This window comes from Chiloscyllium plagiosum, unplaced genomic scaffold (assembly GCF_037043375.1).
Source record: "Chiloscyllium plagiosum isolate Xiang-an unplaced genomic scaffold, Cpla_swu_hap1 HiC_scaffold_25, whole genome shotgun sequence".
Lineage (NCBI taxonomy): Eukaryota > Metazoa > Chordata > Chondrichthyes > Orectolobiformes > Hemiscylliidae > Chiloscyllium > Chiloscyllium plagiosum.
Window position 1 is genome coordinate 26,098,104 of NW_028270163.1, and position 20,542 is coordinate 26,118,645.

The 20,542-nt window shown below is 40.4% G+C and overlaps 1 protein-coding gene across 1 annotated transcript in view; it reads right to left on the reverse strand.

The window, feature by feature from the left end:
* Positions 1–20,542, reverse strand: part of usp43a (ubiquitin specific peptidase 43a) — a 471,198-nt gene that overhangs the window by 315,912 nt on the left and 134,744 nt on the right. Inside the window, exon 3 of the mRNA XM_043714590.2 lies at positions 20,245–20,345. Coding sequence (XP_043570525.2) covers positions 20,245–20,345 — 101 coding nt within the window. The remainder of the gene's footprint in view (positions 1–20,244; positions 20,346–20,542) is intronic.

Genomic DNA, 20,542 nt, shown 5'->3' on the forward strand with positions numbered 1-20,542 from the left:
CAGACTGGTATTATTTCCAAAGTAGGAATTTATAAAATGTCACTTGGACTGACTGCGTACAGACTGTGTTTTTTGAGAAAATAGAATGTGTCTGTAAATACAAATCTGCAAATGCAAATTCACTCCATAGACTTTTATATATGTGTGTGTGTGTGCGGGGGGGGGGGTGGAACTGATGATGGGTGAGTGGGTGTGTGTGTCTGAGAGAGAGAGAGATAGTGAATGAGAGGGGGTCTCCGTGAGTGTGTGAGTGTAATGGTATGTGAGCCCAAGATCCTGCTTGAGGCCATCCTCATGGGTATTGAACTCATTATTAGCCTATGCTCAGCGACTTTGTGTTGTTGCATTCCCTGAAGTCCGCCTTGGAGGATGGTCACCTAAAGATCCAAGGCCAAATGTCCCTGACCGTTGAAGTGTTCCCCGACTGGGAAGGAACATCCCTGTTTGGCGATTTTTGTGCGGTGTCCATTCATCCATTGTCATAGTGTCGGCTTGTCTCATCAATATACCATGCCATCCTTACTGGCAGCATATGAGATAGACAATTTTGGCTGAGTCACATGAGTACCTATCACATATGTAGTGAGTGGTGTCCCCACGTGTCATGGTAGTATCCATGTCAACATTCTGACACGTCTTGGAGTAGTTGCCCCATCAGGGCTTTATGGTGTTCTCCTGAAGGCTGGGCAGTTTGCTGTGAACAATGGTCTGTTTAAGGTTTGGCAGTTGTTTAAAGGCAAGAAGTGGAGGCGTAGGGAAGATGTTGGCGACGTGCTCATCCTCACTGATAATGTGTTGCAGGCTGCAAAGAAAATGGCGTTATTTCTCAGCTCCCGAGAAGTACTGGACAATAAAGGGTAACCTTTCGATTGTATTCCTATGTCTGTCCCTGAGGAGGTCTTTACAGTTTCGCGCTGTGGCACGTCGGAACTGGCGATCGATGAGGTGGGCATCATATCCTGTTCTTACAAGGGGTCCTTTCGCACTTTCAGGTGTTCGTTAGGTTCCTCCTCATCTGAACAGATCCTGTGTATGCATAGGGTTTATCAGGAAATGTGTAAATCCCAGATTCATCAGCTGTACTCACAAGGTAGAGCAAAACGTCACTCGATCATAACGCAACGCCATCCATGCTCTCAAAACCAATCGCAACATTGTCATTTAACCAGCAGACAAAGGAGGAGCCATCATCATTCAGAATAGAACGGATTACTGTAAGGAAGTGTACCGACAACTGAACAATCAGGAACACAACAAGCAGCTATCAACTGATCCAACCAAAGAACACACCCGTGAACTAAACACATTGATGGAGACTTTTGATCCAGGCCTTCGAAGTACCTTGTACACTCTCATCCCACGTACTTCTCGCATAGGGGACTTCTACTGCCTACTGAAGATACACAAGGCCAATACACCTGGATTTCCCATCGTATCAGGCGATGGGACCCGATGTGGGAATCTCTCTGGCTAAATAGAATGCATCTTCTAACACATTGTACAGGGGACCTGCAGCTTTTGTTGAGACACTGCAGATTTCTTACAGAAACTCAGCACCCATGGACCAGTCGAACTCCCATGTTCTGTCCATAAAAAAATGACCTTGAGCTTCCAGTTGCCTGCCACTTCAACTCACCACCGTGTTTCCTGGCCAACAGTTCTGTCTCAGGATTGCTGCAGTACGGTGAGGCTCAGTGTGAGTTTGAAGAACAGTATCTCATCTTCTGCTTGGGAACCTTACAGCATTTAGGACTCAACATCAAGTTCAATACTTTAGGTCCCAAACACTTCCTTCCGTGTCCTTTATCTTCCCACACACCCAAGCCCTTTTATGTCATGGATACTTTCAGAACAGCTAACCCTTTTCACTCTCCCCATTATCAGCACTTTTTCTTCCCATTGTTTACTATCAACCATCCCTTTATCTGCCTTTCTTTCTCACTCTTTTTCTGGGCTCCAAGTCCACTTCCCACCTTGAGCCCCCATCCTATCATCAGCATAAATACCACCTTTTCCCAACTGCTATTTGTTCTGAAGAGTCATAGTATTCAAAAAGTTAACTCTGCATTCTCTGCATAGATGCTGCCAGACCTGCAGAGTTTCTCCGGCAACTTAGGTTCTACTTTCAATGATGTTGACAAAAAATCAGGAGAACTCATATGCTCTTTGGCCTTTTCTGCACCTACATGAGTTGGCAGTAGGAGTTTCAAAATAGCACTAATATGTCAGCTGGGATTATATGGTCAAATTTCTGGAGTTAGCTTTCAATCCACAATCATATAACTCAGAGAAGGTTGCTACCCATGAGCCAAAATTGAAACCTTACATTCCTTTTGGCCATAACTTCACCAAATCTTTGATCAAGCCACATTTTTCCTTTCAAATAAAATTAATCAATGGAACAAATTTCATTTGCTAAATTAAGCTTTTAACAAGAAATGGTGTATTTACTTATGCACTGAACAGTGAACTGGGTTGGAGAACAAGGGGACTGTAATACTCTCAGCTTGTTGCTGTGATGCCTTCATATCTGGATTCCCTTTGGGACTGTCCACTTCATGAACCCATCCTCATCTATCTTCCTTGACTTGCAACTTCTCAAGAGAAGCAAGAATCAATCATGGAAGGTTCCAGTGCATCTATGACCTTCATGAACAAAGTGCATTCAGTTTGGCAATGACATTTCCTGAGATTTTCACCTCTGCACAGTACAATGCATGATTTATGCTATCCTCTCTAAACTGAATAATAATCTGTAAACACAGAAGAGCACTGCTTTATTTCCAATACTGAGCATGTATCAGGTGTATGTGAATGATCCTGCTTTGTGTCTCCTAAGTGATCCTGCTCAAATAATTAAACTAATTTTCACTTCACACATAACTGGTAAAGCATAGATAAATTCACAAAGCCAGTGCTCAAAAGCACTCTAGCACAGTAACAGAGCTGCTGTGTTGTACCCCTATTACTCCAACCCATGCGCATTCCTAATGGGAAAGAACAATATATATTTATACTTTGGATTTGCTGCTGCACCGAAGTTTTTCATTAATAATGCTGAATAACACCCAATGAAAGAAAAATATTCTGTCTAATTCCTAACCAGCAATCGTTCCCCCAAAGGAGGAAAGAAAGCTCTCTCTCTTTGACCTGCCTAGAATTTCTTTGTGGTTCAGTGTTGAATTTTTTTAATAACACATTTCTGACGCACTTTGAAATGTTTTACTATCCTAACAATGTCATGTTAATGCAAGCCATGTTAATTTTAAATGGGAAAGAGTTGTAACCAGGCATATTCACAACACGGACCATAGTGACAAAAACCTAGCACCTCAACTCCAATCACATTGGGTACTCAGCTACCACTCCAAATACACCAAATACTCAAACACCTCACGTCCCACCGCCACACTACAATTGCTCCAACTCGAACTATGCCAGGTACCCATGCCCCCAAATCCAATTACATAAATTATTTAGATTCCCCAGCTCCAATCAAGTTGACAGTATCCAGCCATAATGTATACAAGTTATGATCTTTCCTGTTGATCTGATTGATGCACTGAGCAGATCAGCATGAAGAAATAAGGTTACTGAAACAAAGTACAGTACCATACCTCCTGTACAAAATTGCATCATGGCATCATACTGTAGGGTGATGCAATGTCCACAAGCTAGTTTCTGAATAAGTCTGACAAAATGATTCAGAGACTAAATAAAGCCAGGCATTAAAATAAGAGAAGTCACTTTGCCATCAATCTCCTTTTATACATCTCTATGAGTTCCAAAAGTATGAATTGCTTTGGATGTAGGCCCATTGAGTTCATGCAAAAATACACAGAAATGCAGGGAACTGATGTTAGGCAAGTATATTTTATTTAATCTGAATACTTCCAAAATTATTTTCAACATAAACATTGCAAGGACAGCAAATATTCTGGTGTTGGTTTTACACTTTTGAGATGTATAAAACAAGTTTGTCTCCATTACCAACTGGGTGTTCTCTAACTATTTCCTTCAAAAGGTGCTTGTCTGATTGATAGCTTCACATAGACAGAACAGCTGAGCTTTAAAGAGCACATCTTCTGAGCTCGAGATTTTTTCTGGTTTGCGCCCAACTGAACTTCATAACCTCTTGACACACTGCACCTTTCCAGTCCACAGTAAGAGCATCCTCAATCACCAGCATAAGGATGTTCTTTAAAAAGGAGGGAGTGGCGATTTTTCTTTGTAGCTGATGGTCTGATAATAACATTACATAAATACATGGCTTCAAAACATGCAATTTGATGACTACAATGAGGGTCAGGTAATAATCTGACATTTTTCTTTCAAAAGGAATCCTACTGAACCAATCACCCACCCTTCCTTCCTAATCAGCTTAGACATGAAAAGCAAATGAGCTCATCCCAGTAAATTGCAATCAGGCTGACATGATAAATGTGTTAAGATCACATTTCTAGCATTTTACTGAACTTCGCAATGTTCTGGTCAACAACTTAATGAATACATCACTCATTTTGCTCCTGATAGGTAGTTTATATCAAATCTTCAATTATCGAAAATGTAATTTTAGGAAGTTAGGAGATAAGAGTCATCAAGTACAACTCTTCTCATATTAAGTGAGCTAAGATCAAAAAGGCCTATGCCCAACCTCATGCACCCAAATCCCAAGGCAATTTATTTTAAAAGCATTTGTTGGGAACATGTCAGGAGAATGTATCAGTCCAGTTTGAAATTCCAAATCAGCAAACCGTACAATTTGGGCAAATTTCTGTCAATGGTATGCACCCCATCTATAAACAACTCAGCACCCAGTCCAGGGGGAGTCTCAGCTGCTGAAACAAGCATCTGAAAAAGATTATAACAAATATTAGGAATCTAATCAGTCATACTTTTATTAGTGTTCCTCAAACAGTTTATTTTTCTGTTTCTCTCAGAAGTGAGGGGAGTCCAAATCTAGGCAGCATGGGTTTAAGGTGAGAGGGGAAAGATTTAAAAGGGACTTCAGGGGCAACGTTTTCACACAGAGAGTGGTGCGTGTGTGGAATGAACTGCCAGAGGAATTGGTGGAGGATGGTACAATTACAACTTTTAAAAGGCATCTGGATATATATTAATATAAAGGGTTTAGAGTGATGTGGGCCAAATGGTAGGAATTGGGACTATATTAATTTAGGATATCTGGTCAGCATGGATGAGTTGGGCCAAAGGGTCTGTTTCCATATTGTACATCTTTTAAAGTAGATTAGATTATTTACAGTGAGGGAACAGGCCCTTCGGCCCACCTAGTTCACATCGACCCTCCGAAGAGCAACCTACCCAGACCCATTCCCCTACATTTATCCCTTCACCTAACACTACAGGCAATTTAGCATGGCCAATTCGCCTAACCCGCACATCTTTGGACTGTGGGAGGAAACCGGAGCAAACCCATGCAGACATGGGGAGAATGTGTAAACAGACAGTTGCCTGAGGCAGGAATTGAACCCAGGTCTCTGGCATTGTGAGGCAGCAGTGCTAACCACTGTGCCACCGTGTCACCCAGATTGCTATGATTCTAAGTAGACTGCCATGTTATGTATGTATTAGAGTGGTATTGAGAGCTGAGAGTGTAACAATGAATTTTCCTGAAATACTGGATAAGATATTGTTCACACAAGCAGACTTTCCAAAAGTGGACCAAACTAACACTAAATACGACTCCAATTTGTAAACCTCTGAATTTTACAGTATTGATAACACAGGACTGATATGATGAGACCTGCTTAAAAGCATCTGCCCACTTACCATCACAAGAACAAAAATGACTATTAGTCTGTGAACTCAAATTGAAATAATATCTCTCTCTGTATCTTGTCCTACTGCATGGAATATCATTCTCTTTGTGGTCACTTTTGGGTTTGATCAACATTTGTGCCTGTGTATTTATTTACAAAATATTCAGTGCCACCACAAAAGATTCACAAGAAGTTTTTTAACACTTAGTGCAAAGTAACTTCCTGAATAATTGAACATGACTAAAGGACTGCTATTATTTGGTCTCTAAATAGAATTGCCTGTCTTGCATCATAAAATTATTTATCAGTTTACACTTAGCACGAAAACCCTTTTAGGTAAAAATTTTGTAAAAAATTGCCCAAGCCCTTTCCAAAAATAAGTGACTAAAGAATCTTGGAAGGTGACAGCAAATTTTCAAAATAATTCCACCTCTTGTTGCAACTTACTTCATATATTAACTTAAAAATCACACAACACCGGGTTATAGTCCAATTGGTTTATTTGGAAGCACTAGCATTCGGAGCGCTGCTCCTTCATCAGGTAGCTTCTAGAGGTAGTACTTCCAAATAAACCTGTTGGTTGATGACCTGGTGTTGTGTGATTTTTAAACTTTGCCCGCCCCAGTCCAACACCGGCTCCTCCACATCATCTATTAACTAACTTTGTTAAATTGTCATCTGATTTTGTACATTAAACTTTCCTTCCCCACCATTCCAGGAACTCAACATTTTTTTTCCCAAATCATTGAACAAAATAATGTGCTTATCATCTTGAAATTGCTTCCACCACACCCCAATGTTCCAAGTTCTCCAGTCAGGGGAATCAACCTCGAGCTCCCTTGGAATCTTGTCTGCTTCAATAGGATCACTTTGTATTCTTCCAAACTCAAGGGAATATGGACACACAGTGTACTTGGTGTCGGATCATGGACAATGATCTTAGCCCAAGAATCAATCTAGTGAACCTTCTCCCTACCATGCCCAAAGCAAGTAGATGCTTCCTTTCCATTTGGAACCCAAAACCACACAAAGTACTCCAGGTATGGTCTGACCATATGGTAGCAAGACTCTCTAATTCTTGCACTGCAAATCACTTGCAATAAAATTCAAAATGCCACTTTTGCCTCTCTAATTGATAGTTGAAACTGCAAGTATGCTAATATTTTGTGTTCCTTGGAAGAAGCCATGATGTCTCGATGAACATTAAGATTTTGAAGACTCATGCCTTTTAAAATTTTTCTGCATCTCCATTCTTAGTTACAGAGTGAATAATCTCACATTCGACACATTACTCTCCATCTTTGTGTTTCAGTGTGGCTGTATTGAGACTGATTTTTAAAAGTGTTCCATTAGGTCCTTGGCAGCAAGGTGACTGGGAAGGGAACATTGATTAACATCATCCACGTGTTACCATTCAGGATTGGAGTAGAAACCTTTTGTGGCCTGAAGGCTATAGAAACTGAGTAGTTGCATGATCTATCTTACGGTTGCTATCAATAAACTACTGGGTTCTGCAAAACTTTATGTTGTTGCGTGTTTTCTAGCATGAAATGAGCGGCATTAGGTTTGGAATCAAAGTGATCCTGCTTCCATCAATCATGAATGCAGGTTGCCTCAATGTCAGACTGAAGAAACAGGACAACTCTGTCACTGGGTTCCCATGAAGCGAAGGCTAGAAAAGGCCATCACTGCTGAGGTTTTCATGTAGGTTTGACTATATCTGGAAACACGCAAGTAGACATGCTTTCTTCATTAATTTCTTCCTCTTTCAAATGACACAAGAGTACTGATCCTTAGAATTTCCATTTCAGATTTTTAACAGTCCCAATGATGCTTTTCCCTATCAAAAATCAAAGATACAAACCACAAATAATCTAAACATTGCAAATTCTCTTGTCTCTCTTGACCCCTGTTAAGACCAAACTTTTTAAAAATCTGTGAATTTTTCATTTGCTGACTCAAAGGACTGCATGACAAGATTTCATGCTATTAGATTTTTACTAAAATCGACATTAATTAAACATCATATAGACAGTAATTAATATTAGACTATAGAAAAATTATTTCCCATTAACTTCACACAACCAAAATTCCAATGATATGCTTGTACAATACACAATGTGACATATTCTTCCAGGCTCTAAAACATTCCTGTTCATCATACCCCACTGGGTGAATCTGCCAGTATCTTTTCAATCAAAGTACCCTTCATTCATTCTTCTGAGTACACTCAGATAGACTTCCAGCAGCAAAGTATCCTCTGGTGGCACTTTGGTCTTTAACATTCCACAAACCTTGTTTCTTTGAACAGGGATTCTGTACTCACCAGCACTATGCAGTACTTGGTGATAATCCCAAAACAGTTCTCATCTTCTGCCTGTCTTTGCAGTACCAGTGTCTGATCATCATTACCAAACATCGCTCTTTGTGTCTAAACTTTTACCTCTTTTCAATAGATTTTGAGTTGAGCTTTTGTTTCATTACAAACAGGTCACTTGGGTCACTTTTGCATTATGATTGACTGATTTATTGTCATGTGCACCTAAGTACAGTGAAAGGCTTTGTTTGCGAGCAGTACAGTTCACATTCACAGTTCGTTTGATTATTGTATGTGCACCAATATCAAGGTGATATGCACTACTAGGAGAAAAAAACTACTGTGCGTGCAGTTTTTAAAAGTTACCTAAGGCATGGAGGAGCAAGAATGAAGAACACCACCCTTAGCCACTAACATGGCAATATTTCTGCTGCATATGGATCTTAGAAGTCTGCAAAGTGGTAGGAAAAATTAGAGGCAAATAGCCCACCTCTGAACCAGAAGGTCAGAGTGCAGGATATGACTTTGCTCCTTACACCTTTACCTTGGACCAGCAAAAACTGGGCACTCAGGATAATGCCAGATAACGTGACTCCATAACTATCCATCCCCAATTCTCTTACCATGCATACACCAGTGAGCTGTGGAAAGGAAGTAATTGGAAGCATGCTGAGAAGGATAATTGGTTAGGTACCCCTCTTCAAACTGCATTGCCTTGAGTTAAAAGAGACATAACTAACTCATAAAAATGCAGTTCATTTCCTTCAAAACTGAGTATTATCAACAGAGAATAAGCTGACCCTCATCAACAACTTAATATGAGCTAACTGAATATATACTCTCAGGTATAAAAGAAAGACTCGTATTAATGTAAAGGTTTTCATGCCCACCAAACGTATCAAAATGACCGGTGCTAATTAAGTAATTTTGAAGCTTGATCACTGTTGGTGAGCAATTTATGCACAAGCAGCTCCCACAATGTCATAATTTTTAAAAGATGTTTTTGTGATGTTAATTACAAGGGGGATTAAATATTGGCCAGGAGACCAGAGATAACTCCCCTGCTCTCCTTTGGCAAAGTGTATTGGTATGTTTTATATCCACCCAAGAGACCAATGGTACCTAGATTTTATGCTTCAGCTCAAATGTGAGGCTTGAACCCATCACTTTCTGACAATGAGGTAAGATTGGCAACTGACCAATCCATACTTTGGGAAATAGTATCTGATCTGGAACAGCAACCCAGGCCAAATATAAACAGTCAACCAGAAGATGAAGAGTGGGCAGGATGGGCAGAGAACTGATGACGACAGCCACATCTGATTTCTTGGTTTCAAAGCTGTCTGCTCTACTTTGGCTGCAGCAACCAGTTTGCCCTCCAAAAATCAAAGACAGGGGATCTTAGGAGATATTAATCAGAAGCCAAGACTTCTTTTTAAAAATACAAATGCTGTTATGAGCACAGAATTTTTCTATTCTTTGACATTCATTAATATTAACAAGTGCTGCAGCTAATACCAAAGGAATCCAAATTCTTTGAGGATTTACAGAGCCCATCATTTCAGATGATTTAAATTAACCCACATTCCTGAAATGACAGGACCACTGAAGCATTTAGGTTAATAATGACATATCCAGCATTAATTTAGTTCCATACCATCAGGTTTGGCATTGCTTTCCCATTACCCTCCAATGAAGTCATTAGAACATCATTTTATAGGGTCCAAGTGGACAAAACGAAGCACGATCAAAACTCAGTTTCCATTTCCAAACCTCCAGTAGGGTGGCACAGTGGCTCAGCGGTTAGCAATGTTGCCTCACAGCACCAGGGACCCAGGTTCGATTCCAGTCCTTAGGCGACTGTCTGTGTGGAGTTTGCACATTCTCCCCGTGTCTGCATGGGTTTCCTCCCACAATCCAAAGTTCAGTAGGTTAGGTGAATTGGCCATGCCAAATTGCCCATAGTGTTATGTGCATTAGTCAGAGGGGAAAATGGGTCTGGGTGGGTTACTCTTTGGAGGGTCGGTGTGGACTAGTTAGGCTGAAGAATCTGTTTCCAAACTATAGGCAACCTAATCTAAAAAAAGTGTCAAGTCTGCTTCTTTACACAAACATCCTAGCCCAAACCGTAAAGTTATAAGTAACCAACAGATTCACCTTGACTTATGGTCCCTCAGACAACTGGTCTCCCACATTTCCTGACATGGTGATAATTCATGCGTGAATTAGACAATGAATGTAAAGAGGATAGCTAATCATTGAGGACAGGATCATAACTGAACCCAATTCTGACCATGCAGATAATATCAAGCAGGAAAGATTGAACAAGCTTGACATTTATCCTCAAGGGAAGTGAAAGCTGAGGAGTGATCTGATGAAGGTTTTGAAGATTATGAAAAAGTTCAATGCAGAATCTATGTTTCACTTGCAAGTGAGACCAGAACAAAGGATTATAATGTATGATATAGTTACTAATAATTCATCTAGGGCAAGCTGAAGAATTTTTCACCCAGAAACTAATTTTCATAACGAATAACACGCGTGTATCCTTGAGTATGCATGTGCAATGTGTCTGGGCATGCTTTTCTGTGTGTACATCTTGTGCATGTACATTTGTGTATGCATGTATTTCCTTCTGTGTCTGTACATGTAAACATACAAACATAAAAATAATACAGAAAACATACATAGACACTTCACAGCAGGGTTGTTTAATAGCCATCAGGAACAGAACAACTGGGTGACTGGTAAATGGCAGTGACTGGTTAATGGCAGTGACTGGAATATGGTTTCACTATCATCTAGCAGCCAGTTTCCATTGGCCATGCAAGGTTTGTCACCTTGGAAAGAAGCCCAGATATGAATGGCCGGAGCATGGATTAGCAATATGCAAATCATGATGTGAGGATGTGGATAAGAGTCAGACTGTGATTTTGAACTACATGTAGACACAGTATGCTCTACACACACCATCAATTTGTAAAGGGTTAGGAGCACCACTAGGAGCCCTTACAAAGGATCATTGTGAGCATGTAGAAAACAGCTGCAATGATTCTATTTTATTTTCATGGGGCCAAAAGAAGAATGAGCAAGCAGTTCCCACTAGAGGAGAGGAAAAGACAAAACTTATTTAAAAAAAGAGACTATACAAGCCAATTAAAAACATTTACATGTGTCTATTAAACTGGATAGAGGGAACTTAAAAATAGACAGGATTCTGGTTAATCCAAGATGGAGTATGGGAAACATTTGTAGCTGTAATAGCTGCTCCTTTTTTGAGATAGTTTAGGTGTTGGAGGTGATTTCTTGAATTCCAGGAGCAGAAATTACTGTTTTATATGCTGTTGCATCATTTTGGAACTTTGGAGAAAAAAAATTGAAAAAATAGCACTTTTACAAGGGAGAAAGACAGATAAAGGCAGCGAGCACATGGTCTGTAAGGGAGAGAGAGAGAAAGAAACCCACACTACTAACTGACATAGCTATGAATCTGCGCAGTTACTGTCTTTGCTGTTTGGATTCAGGTATCGCTGGACATCAGAGTGCGTCTATGAATAATTCACAAACAGCAAAATTCACAACTGATCTTGGAGGAACCTGTTTGGGAAAGGTCACAGCACAGAATCCGGTAAGTCAATAGTTTTAAATATAGCCTTGCTATAAATTTACATTAGTAAGTAGAGTGGGCTCTTCCTTGATTATATGTTTTTATTGACATCGGTCTCTTGATTAAATTTTAAAGATATAAACATAAGTATTAAGCTAGCATGGAGCAGTGTTTTGTAGATCAATAAGACGGTGTTATATTCTGGGTCTGTAGATTGGAAGGAGCAAAATGGCCTTTAGTAGAGTGATATGCTCTTCTTGTCGGATGTGGGAGTATCAAGAGAGTTTACGGGTTACTGAGGATTATATCTGCAATAAATGCCATTGGAGCCCTGTGATCAGTGGAGTGCCACAATGATCGGTGCTGGGTCCACTCTTTTTCATCATTTGTAGAAATGATTTGGGAATGAACATAGGAGGTACAGTTAGTAAGTTTGCTGATGATACCAAAATTAGACATGTCGTGGACAGCGAAGAAGGTTACTTCAGAGTTCAACAGGATCTTGATCAGATGGGCCAATGGGCTGAGGAGTGGCAGATGGAGTTTAATTCAGATAAATGTGTGGTGCTGCATTTTGGGAAAGCAAATCTTAGCAGGACTTATACACTTAATGGTAAGGTCCTAGGGAGTGTTGCTGAACAAAGACCTTGGAGCAAAGGTTCATAGCTCCTTGAAAGTGGAGTTGCAGATAGATAGGATAGTGAAGAAGGCATTTGGTATGCTTTCCTTTATTGGTCAGAGCACTGAGTATAGGAGTTGGAAGGTCATGTTGAGGCTGCACAGGACATTGGTTAGGCCACTGTTGGAATATTGTGTGCAATTCTGGTCTGTTGTGAAACTTGCAAAGGTTCAGAAAAGATTTACAAGGATGTTGCCAGGGTTGGAGGATTTGAGCTATAGGGAGAGGCTGAATAGGCTTAGGGCTGTTTTCCTTGGAGTGTCGAAGGCTAAGGGATGACATTATAGAGGTTTATAAAATCATGAGGGGCATGGAGAGGATAAATAAACAAAGTCTTTTCCCTGGGGTGGAGAGTCCAAAACTAGAGGGCATAGATTTAGGGTGAGAGGGGAAAGATATTAAAGGGAGCTAAGGGGCAACTTTTTCACGCAGAGGGTGGCGCGTGTATGGAATGAGCTGCCAGAGGATGTGGTGGAGGCTGGTACATTTGCAACATTTAAAAGGCAAGTGGATGGGTATTTGAATGGGAAGGGTTTGGAGGGATATGGACCAAGTGCTGGCAAATGGGACTAGATTGGGTTGGGATATCTGTTCGGCCTGGACGGGTTGGACCAAAGAGTCTGTTTCCATTGCTGTACATCACTATGACTGTATCGTGTATTGACAGGCCTATCAATTTCACAGTACCCTTGTAGCAATAAAATGTCCCAAGGCCCCACATGAGGGGGAGGGGTTTGACTTGGTTTGGTGATAATTAACTCACTTTAAGTTTTAAATTCATTTCTCATTCTGTTGAGATTCGTAGTAAGCATAAGTAAACCAGCAGATTCATTAAGAAACCACTGCAAAGACTTATTTCCATTGATGTTGCAGTATCCCATAATAGGTGCACTTTTGAGGATGACAGACTTTCAGATTAGCCAGGCACAGTAAACCGGTCATCCTCATGGGGGCTTACATAAACTGAGTGCATAAACAATGTCATAACCTTTAATATGGGTGGCACGGTGGCATAGTGGTTAGCACTGCTGCCTCGCGGCGCCAGAGACCCGGGTTCAATTCCCGCCTCAGGTGACTGACTGTGTGGAGTTTGCACGTTCTCCCCGTGTCTGCTTGGGTTTCCTCCGGGTGCTCCGGTTTCCTCCCACAATCCAAAGATGTGCAGTCAGGTGAATTGGCCTTGCTAAATTGCCCGTAGTGTTAGGTAAGGGGCAAATGTAGGGGTATGGGTGGGTTGCGCTTCGGCGGGTCGGTGCGGACTTGTTGGGCCGAAGGGCCTGTTTCCACATTGTAATGTAATCTAAAAAATCTAATCTAATCTAATATTCAATTAACCTTACAGAAAGAATCAAACCGAAAAGAAGGTTATCTTAAACAAACAAGCTTGCACTTCATCAGGTTAATGTTGGCAAGTTTGCCTGCGAGAAGAAACAACACTCCTTCGCTATCTCATTCCCAGTCCCAACTTGCAATTCATTTCTATCATTGATTACATCAATTAAACAATCTTCAAAGAGAATGGTTTCCATAGACCACAAACAATTGGTTAATTGTCCACACAGCGTTTTAGTATTTCTGTCTTCCCTTGTCCTAACCACCCACCCTTCCTTAACCTCCCAGCTCAGGAGAGTGAGAAGCATGGGTAACAAAGTGTCAAGGACACCAAAACAGGTGAGAAAAAGCAGATGAGGACAATAAATCACTAAGTAGTAACACCACAATGACTGTAGCTTGTTACTCATCCACTGCCTTTAGAAAAAAAGTGTCATAAAGGTGTTGTGCAATTGTCACGATTTGGAGACATGCCTTCCTTTTTAGTTGCCTTTATGCAGTTTTGCAGCAGTGGCTTCTTCGTTTGGCTTATAGACTCTCCCCGTTCTCAACAGTGTTTTGTCTTCTCTGTTTACCTCAATGAAAGCAGCTATTGCAACACTCAAGATGCTCAACAGTACCCAGGAGAAAGCAGTCTGTTTGATCAGCAGCCGTCTACTCTTGGTGCATAGTGGTAGCAGTGTAGTTAAGATGCATTGCAAAACTCACCAATGCTCTTTTGACTGCGCCCTTCAAACCCAGCAGCCTTAGCCATCGAGAAAGATAAAGAAAGCGAATGTATGAGATTATCACCACCTACAAGTTCCCCTACAAGCCATGCACAACCCGGACAAACAAATACATTGCCGTTCTTTTACTGGGTCAGAATCCTGCAATCACTTTCCAAACAGCACCCTTGTGTTCCTATTCCCCATGGATTGCACAGTTCCAGAGGCAGCTTGCTACCTCTTTCACCAGGGCCAATAAGGACAGGCAACAAATGCTACCCTTGCCAGCAATGCCAACATCCCATGAAAGAAATGAAAGAAAGGTCTATAGGGGTCTGCAAGAGTTTGTGTGGTTCACCCTGGTTATCAGGTCTCTGTCTATTCATCATTAGATCTCTGAATTCATCTACTTCATTTGCCCTACACAACTAAATGTTTTCTTTAATTTTTTTCTTTCGGGATCCTGATGGTCCTTTTCAGGCTACTTCCAAAAATCTTGGAGCTGTTTCAGTGTGTGCAGAATAGCTTGTCAATAACGTCACACCAGCTGCTATAAAATGCAGGAAGGCTTCCTAAACATCAAACAGCTTGCTGGAATGTCATCCCAAAACTACTAAAGTGTAGCAAAAATTTCCTGGGACTAACCACTAAAGATAAAAGTAGCTGACACACTTTTACTTTGGCAGATTAAGGATTAAGGGATATAGTGGTAAGACAACTTGGTGGAGTGATCTGTTCAAAACTAGTATCTTTGGGATAATGAATTTTGAATGCTGCATAGTTTTTAAACAAAAATCTCCTTTATTACATTTAACAATTAGCTGATTACCTGGAACGTTAAGTTGTGCAAATTGAAATAATTAAATTGAAAATGTGAAATTTAGCTCATCACATCCCAAAGTCTTGTACATATAATCAGGATTTGGAGATGTCGGTGTTGGACTGGGGTGTACAAAGTTAAAGACCACATATAATCAGAGTATATTAATCCCTCTGGAGGACTGAAAGAAAAGTGTTGTAGATAGAATGAAGATTCCAGGCACCATTTTTGTGCCTGTAAAGTTCAATCAGAATGCTTGCATCTACTGGACACAAAACATATTCTTTTGTTTATCTTGATTTCTCTTCACATCAAAGCAAACCAGTCATCAACGTGTCAAATGTAGGGAAGAGTTTATTCATGTCCCTTTGTGTAACGGCTGCTTTGAAGCAGATTACAGCCCAATCAAAAAATGAACTGCTCAGTCAGGTCTTTTAAGCTGTCACCATTAATTATCAAGGGGGTGGGGGGGATGGTTAGGTTCTCATTTGATGGAGATGGTCATTGCGTGGCATCTATGAGATGCAATGCTAATTTCTGGTTATCATTCCAAGCCTGGATATTGGCAAGGCGTTTACTGCTCATAGGCATCAACTGCTTCAGTATCTGAGGAGTCACAAATATTGTGAACGTTGTATATTGTCCCATTTACCAACCTTTGGCCCATATCCCTCTAAACCCTTCCTATTCATATACCCATCCAGATGCCTTTTAAATGTTATAATTGTACCTGTCTCGACCAGTTTCTCAGGCAGCTCATTTCATACATGCACAACACTCTGCGTGAAAAAGACTCTAACGTCTTTATAGAATCTTCCCCCTCTCTTCTTAAACCTATGCCCTCTAGTTTTGGACTCCCCACTGTAAAAAAAAGACTTTGATATTCATTCTATCTATACCCCTCGTGACCCCTTCCACCAGTTTGCTGATGAATGAGAGTAGACGGATAGGACAGTAATTGGAATAGTTAATGCTTCAGATATAGGAAGGAAAAGGATGAGATTCTGAATGGTGAATATAGAAAGTTAGGCAGGAATGTAAAAAGGAGGTCCTTGATACTAATAATATCTTGATTACTCCTGGTGCTATGAGCTAGTGAGAGTAGGAATTGGAGGATAGAGCAGATGATTGCGTGTCTGAGGAGCTGGTGTATGGGAGAAGGATTCACATTTTTAAATCACTGGAATCTCTTCTGGGGTAAACATGACCTATACAAGAAGGATGTATTGCACCTGAATTGGAAGGGGACTAATATACTGGCAGGGACATTTGCTCGAGCTGCTCTGGAGGATTTAAACTACTAAGGTGGGGAAGTGGGACCCAGGGAGATAGTGAGGAAAGAGATCAATCTGAGACTGGTACAGTTGGGAAAAGAAGCAGGTCAGACAGTCAGGACAGGCAGGGACAAAACAGAGAACAAGGTAGGACGGATAAATTAAACTGCATTTATTTCAATGCAAAAGGCCTAACAGGGAAGGTAGATGAACTCAGGGCGTGGTTAGGAACATGGGACTGGGATATCATAGCAATTACAGAAACGAGGCTCAGGGATGGGCAGGACTGGCAGCTTAATGTTCCAGGATACAAATGCTACAGGAAGGATAGAAAAGGAGGCAAAAGAGGAGGAGAGTGGTATTTTTGATAAGGGATAGCATTACAACTGTATTTAGGGAGGATATTCCCGGAAATACATCCAGGGAAGTTATTTGGGTGGAACTGAGAAATAAAGGGATGATTACCTTATTGGGATTGTATTATAGATCCCCTAAGAGTCAGTGGGAAATTGAGAAACAAATTTGTGGAGCGATCTCAGTTATCTGTAAGAATAATAGGGTGGTTATGGTAGGAGATTTTAACTTTCCAAACATAGACTGGGACTGCCATAGTTGTTAAGTGTGTACAAGAAAAATTTCAGATTCGGTATGTGGATGTACCTACTAGGAAGGTACAAACCTTGATCTACTCTTGGGAAATAAGGCAGGGCAGGTGACTGAGGTGTCAGTGGGGGAGCACTTTGGGGCCAGCAATCATAATTCTATTAGTTTTAATGTAGTCATGGAAAAGGATAGACCAGATCTAAACGTTGAAGTTCTAAATTGGAGGATGGCTAATTTTGACGGTATTAGGCAAGAACATTCAAAAGCTGATCAGGAGCACATGTTCACAGGTGAAGGAACGGCTGGGAAATGGGAAGCCTTCAGAAATGAGATAACAAGAGTCCAGAGACAGTATATTCCTGTTAAGGTCAAAGGAAAGCTGGTAGGTATAGAGAATGCTGGATGACTGGAGAAAATGAGGGTTTGGTTAAGAAAAAGATGGAAGCATATGTCAGGTAGAGACAAGATAGATTGAGTGAATCCTTAGAATATAAAGGCTGTAGGAGTATATGTAAAAAGGAAATCAGGAGGGCAAAAAGGGGACATGAGATAGCTTTGGCAAACAGGTTAAGGAGAATTCAAAGGGTTTTTACAAATACATTAAGGACAAAAGGGTAACTAGGGAGAGTATAGGGCCTCTCAAAGATCAGCAAGGCGGCCATTGTGTGGAGCCCTAGGAGATGAGGGAGATACTAAACGAGTATTTTGCATCAGTGTTTAATGTGGAGATATGAATAGGAAGGGTTTGGAGGGATATGAGCCAGGTGCTGGCAAGTGGGACTCGATTAGGATTGAATACCTGGTCAGCGTGGATGAGTTGGACTGAAGGGTCTGTTTCTGTCCTGTACATCTCCATGACTCTATGACTCGATATCAGAGGGATTGCTTGGTAGTAATTGGCACTATTCGCCAAGAGTACTTAGAATGATCGGGATCAGACTAAACTTTCTTTTGTGAGTTTAGTTTGTGACTGAACCATAAATACAACTACATGACATTCAACCATGAGCTGTGGTATTTTTTGTAAAGCCACCAGTTTCATAGTTTAATTACACACCTACCTCTCAAATAAAGATAATGAATCATTTGTGCACCCTATTAGCTGTTAGGATGATTCCAATGGTCAATTAGAGTATTACATATAGGTAAAAATCTTTAGTTCTTTAATATTGAAAGGATTAGTTTTATATCATTCTAAATAAATTCAGGAGTCTAATTTGAAATGAACCATGCTTTCAGAACATAGACAAATTTTCAAAGGAACTAAAGCATTCAATTATTGAATTTGTCATTGTGTTGAAGTAATACTTTGTCCACTATGAGCTCAGTTTTATGAGGTAGATTATGCAATTGCTGGCACAAAGACCCTCAGATCACTTGAGTACAATGAAGGCAGAGAAAACAACTGGAGGAGAAATGTTGCAGGTGGATTGTACATCCTTTACTTTCAAATGGTAGCCTTTATTGGAACAGCCCCCTCTCGATATCAGGAAATAGAACAATGCAATGACTCTTCTGGGTTCTCCAACTCATTGTCCATTTTCTCTCTTTGCACATCACGACACAAGGAGTACTTGCTGAGGAAATGATTCCTATGCCTTGAAGTTTAACCTCAGGCAGTCTAATAACCAGGATCATGTTATTAAAACTCGAAGGAAACACACATTGAAAGGAAAGATCTTTCTCGTGCAGCCAGGGTTTCAGCTTCTCACATAAAACAACTCAAGGAGAGGGACAGGGAAGTGAGAATTTTTCACAATGGGCTTTTGAAAATTTTAGCTCACAGGAAACTCCTCAAATGTATGAAATCATTCAGGCATTGATTAAACAACAACTTCCATTTATATGTAATATTAAAACACCCCACGGCACATTACAGGAGTGTAATCAGACACCATCATTAATATAATACCAAGCCTCATTTTCTACATCCATTTTGCTCCAATAAATGTATTAAAGCATAAAGCAAGTTTAATGTTTCTGTCACATAAATCCACCATTTCCTCTCACAGAAAACCTTCCATTTTGCTGGCGGATTTAATTATCCTAACTTTCTGAAGGCATGCTTAACAGGGAGCATCAGTCAGCCAAGACAAAGCCAGCACATCTATTAAGTAATAATGTTGCCTCACTTCTTCCTCCCTTTAAAAGCTGCTCCCAAAAATAATGTTGATCTACAGGTTTCCAATTACCTCTGATTTAGCAACAAGATTAACAGGAACAACGATGGGGTAAACTACTTTACTTTTAAAACTTGATCTCAAAATAGTTGTGTCACATTTATAAATTCGTGTTAACCCACAACGATCTGAAATAAAAGAATGAAATGGGTATCGTAAGCTGTACATTGTGATCTGGGCTGCAAGGGACGGGAGATGATTGGGAAATTTCTGCATTTACTGGTATATTCCTGATTACTTTGTATGGTAAAGCATCTTGTTCATATCCTGAATAAACTCAAAGAGCACATTTTCATCTCCTTATTTTGTTCTGCTGACTGAGGAACTTTCTTTGCTACTCGCATTAACAATTTAGCTGACATTCAAGAAAGCACAGTTTCCTGGTCCCTTTCTCTAAACAATCTGAACATGCATTGTCCCTCAGCAAGTAGCTGCTAAGCTGAATTGGCACTAAAAAGAGAAGCAATGTTCAAAGCACCAGCCCAACCTATTGAATAAAATCACAGTCACACTAAGACATGTCTGGAAACATCCCCAATTAGGCACACCAGTAACATCATGAATGGAGAGTGCACCACAGCAACTCCATAATTAAACCGCAAGAGCAGTAACTTCAAACCAAACTAAACACTGTTCCTCAGATACAAGATCCTGGGAAACCTCTGTAACTGGCTAGAGCTGTCCCCATTATACAGCGTTCTGTAGCTCCACATAGTATATCAGACCTTTAAGTATTAAGGGTATTGGACTCCAATCAATTACAGCAATGCAGTAGCTTAGCAGACAGAAAAAATGCCATGTCACTTTCCAAACTCCCAGTGACAAGTAACTTATTATTTGTGGTGGGAGTTTAATATAGAAATCCTCAAAATGATTCTTTTCACTTCTCCTGTGGGGCTGAAGTTCAAGTTAGTGCTACCTTTGAATCATACTCATCATAGATACCTGTATTGTGCTTGAAAAAGTTCTTGAACAAAACTGTGAATTCCAACTTGCTGTGAGCTTTGCTGGCTTCCTGCAGAAGTTTCACCCCCGACATTGGAAGGCTGAGAAAAGAAATGAACCTCATTAATGACAAGTGTTAAAAATATATTCATTCATGTTAAAAGATCATTGAGGGATTTGACTCATCAAGAGAATATCCAATATTGGTCTTTGCCTTACAGCGTAAGACCTTTCTGATTTGGCTTGAAATAAACAATAGTTGAGATACCTCTAATTGTGATCACACATTGTCCAGCAG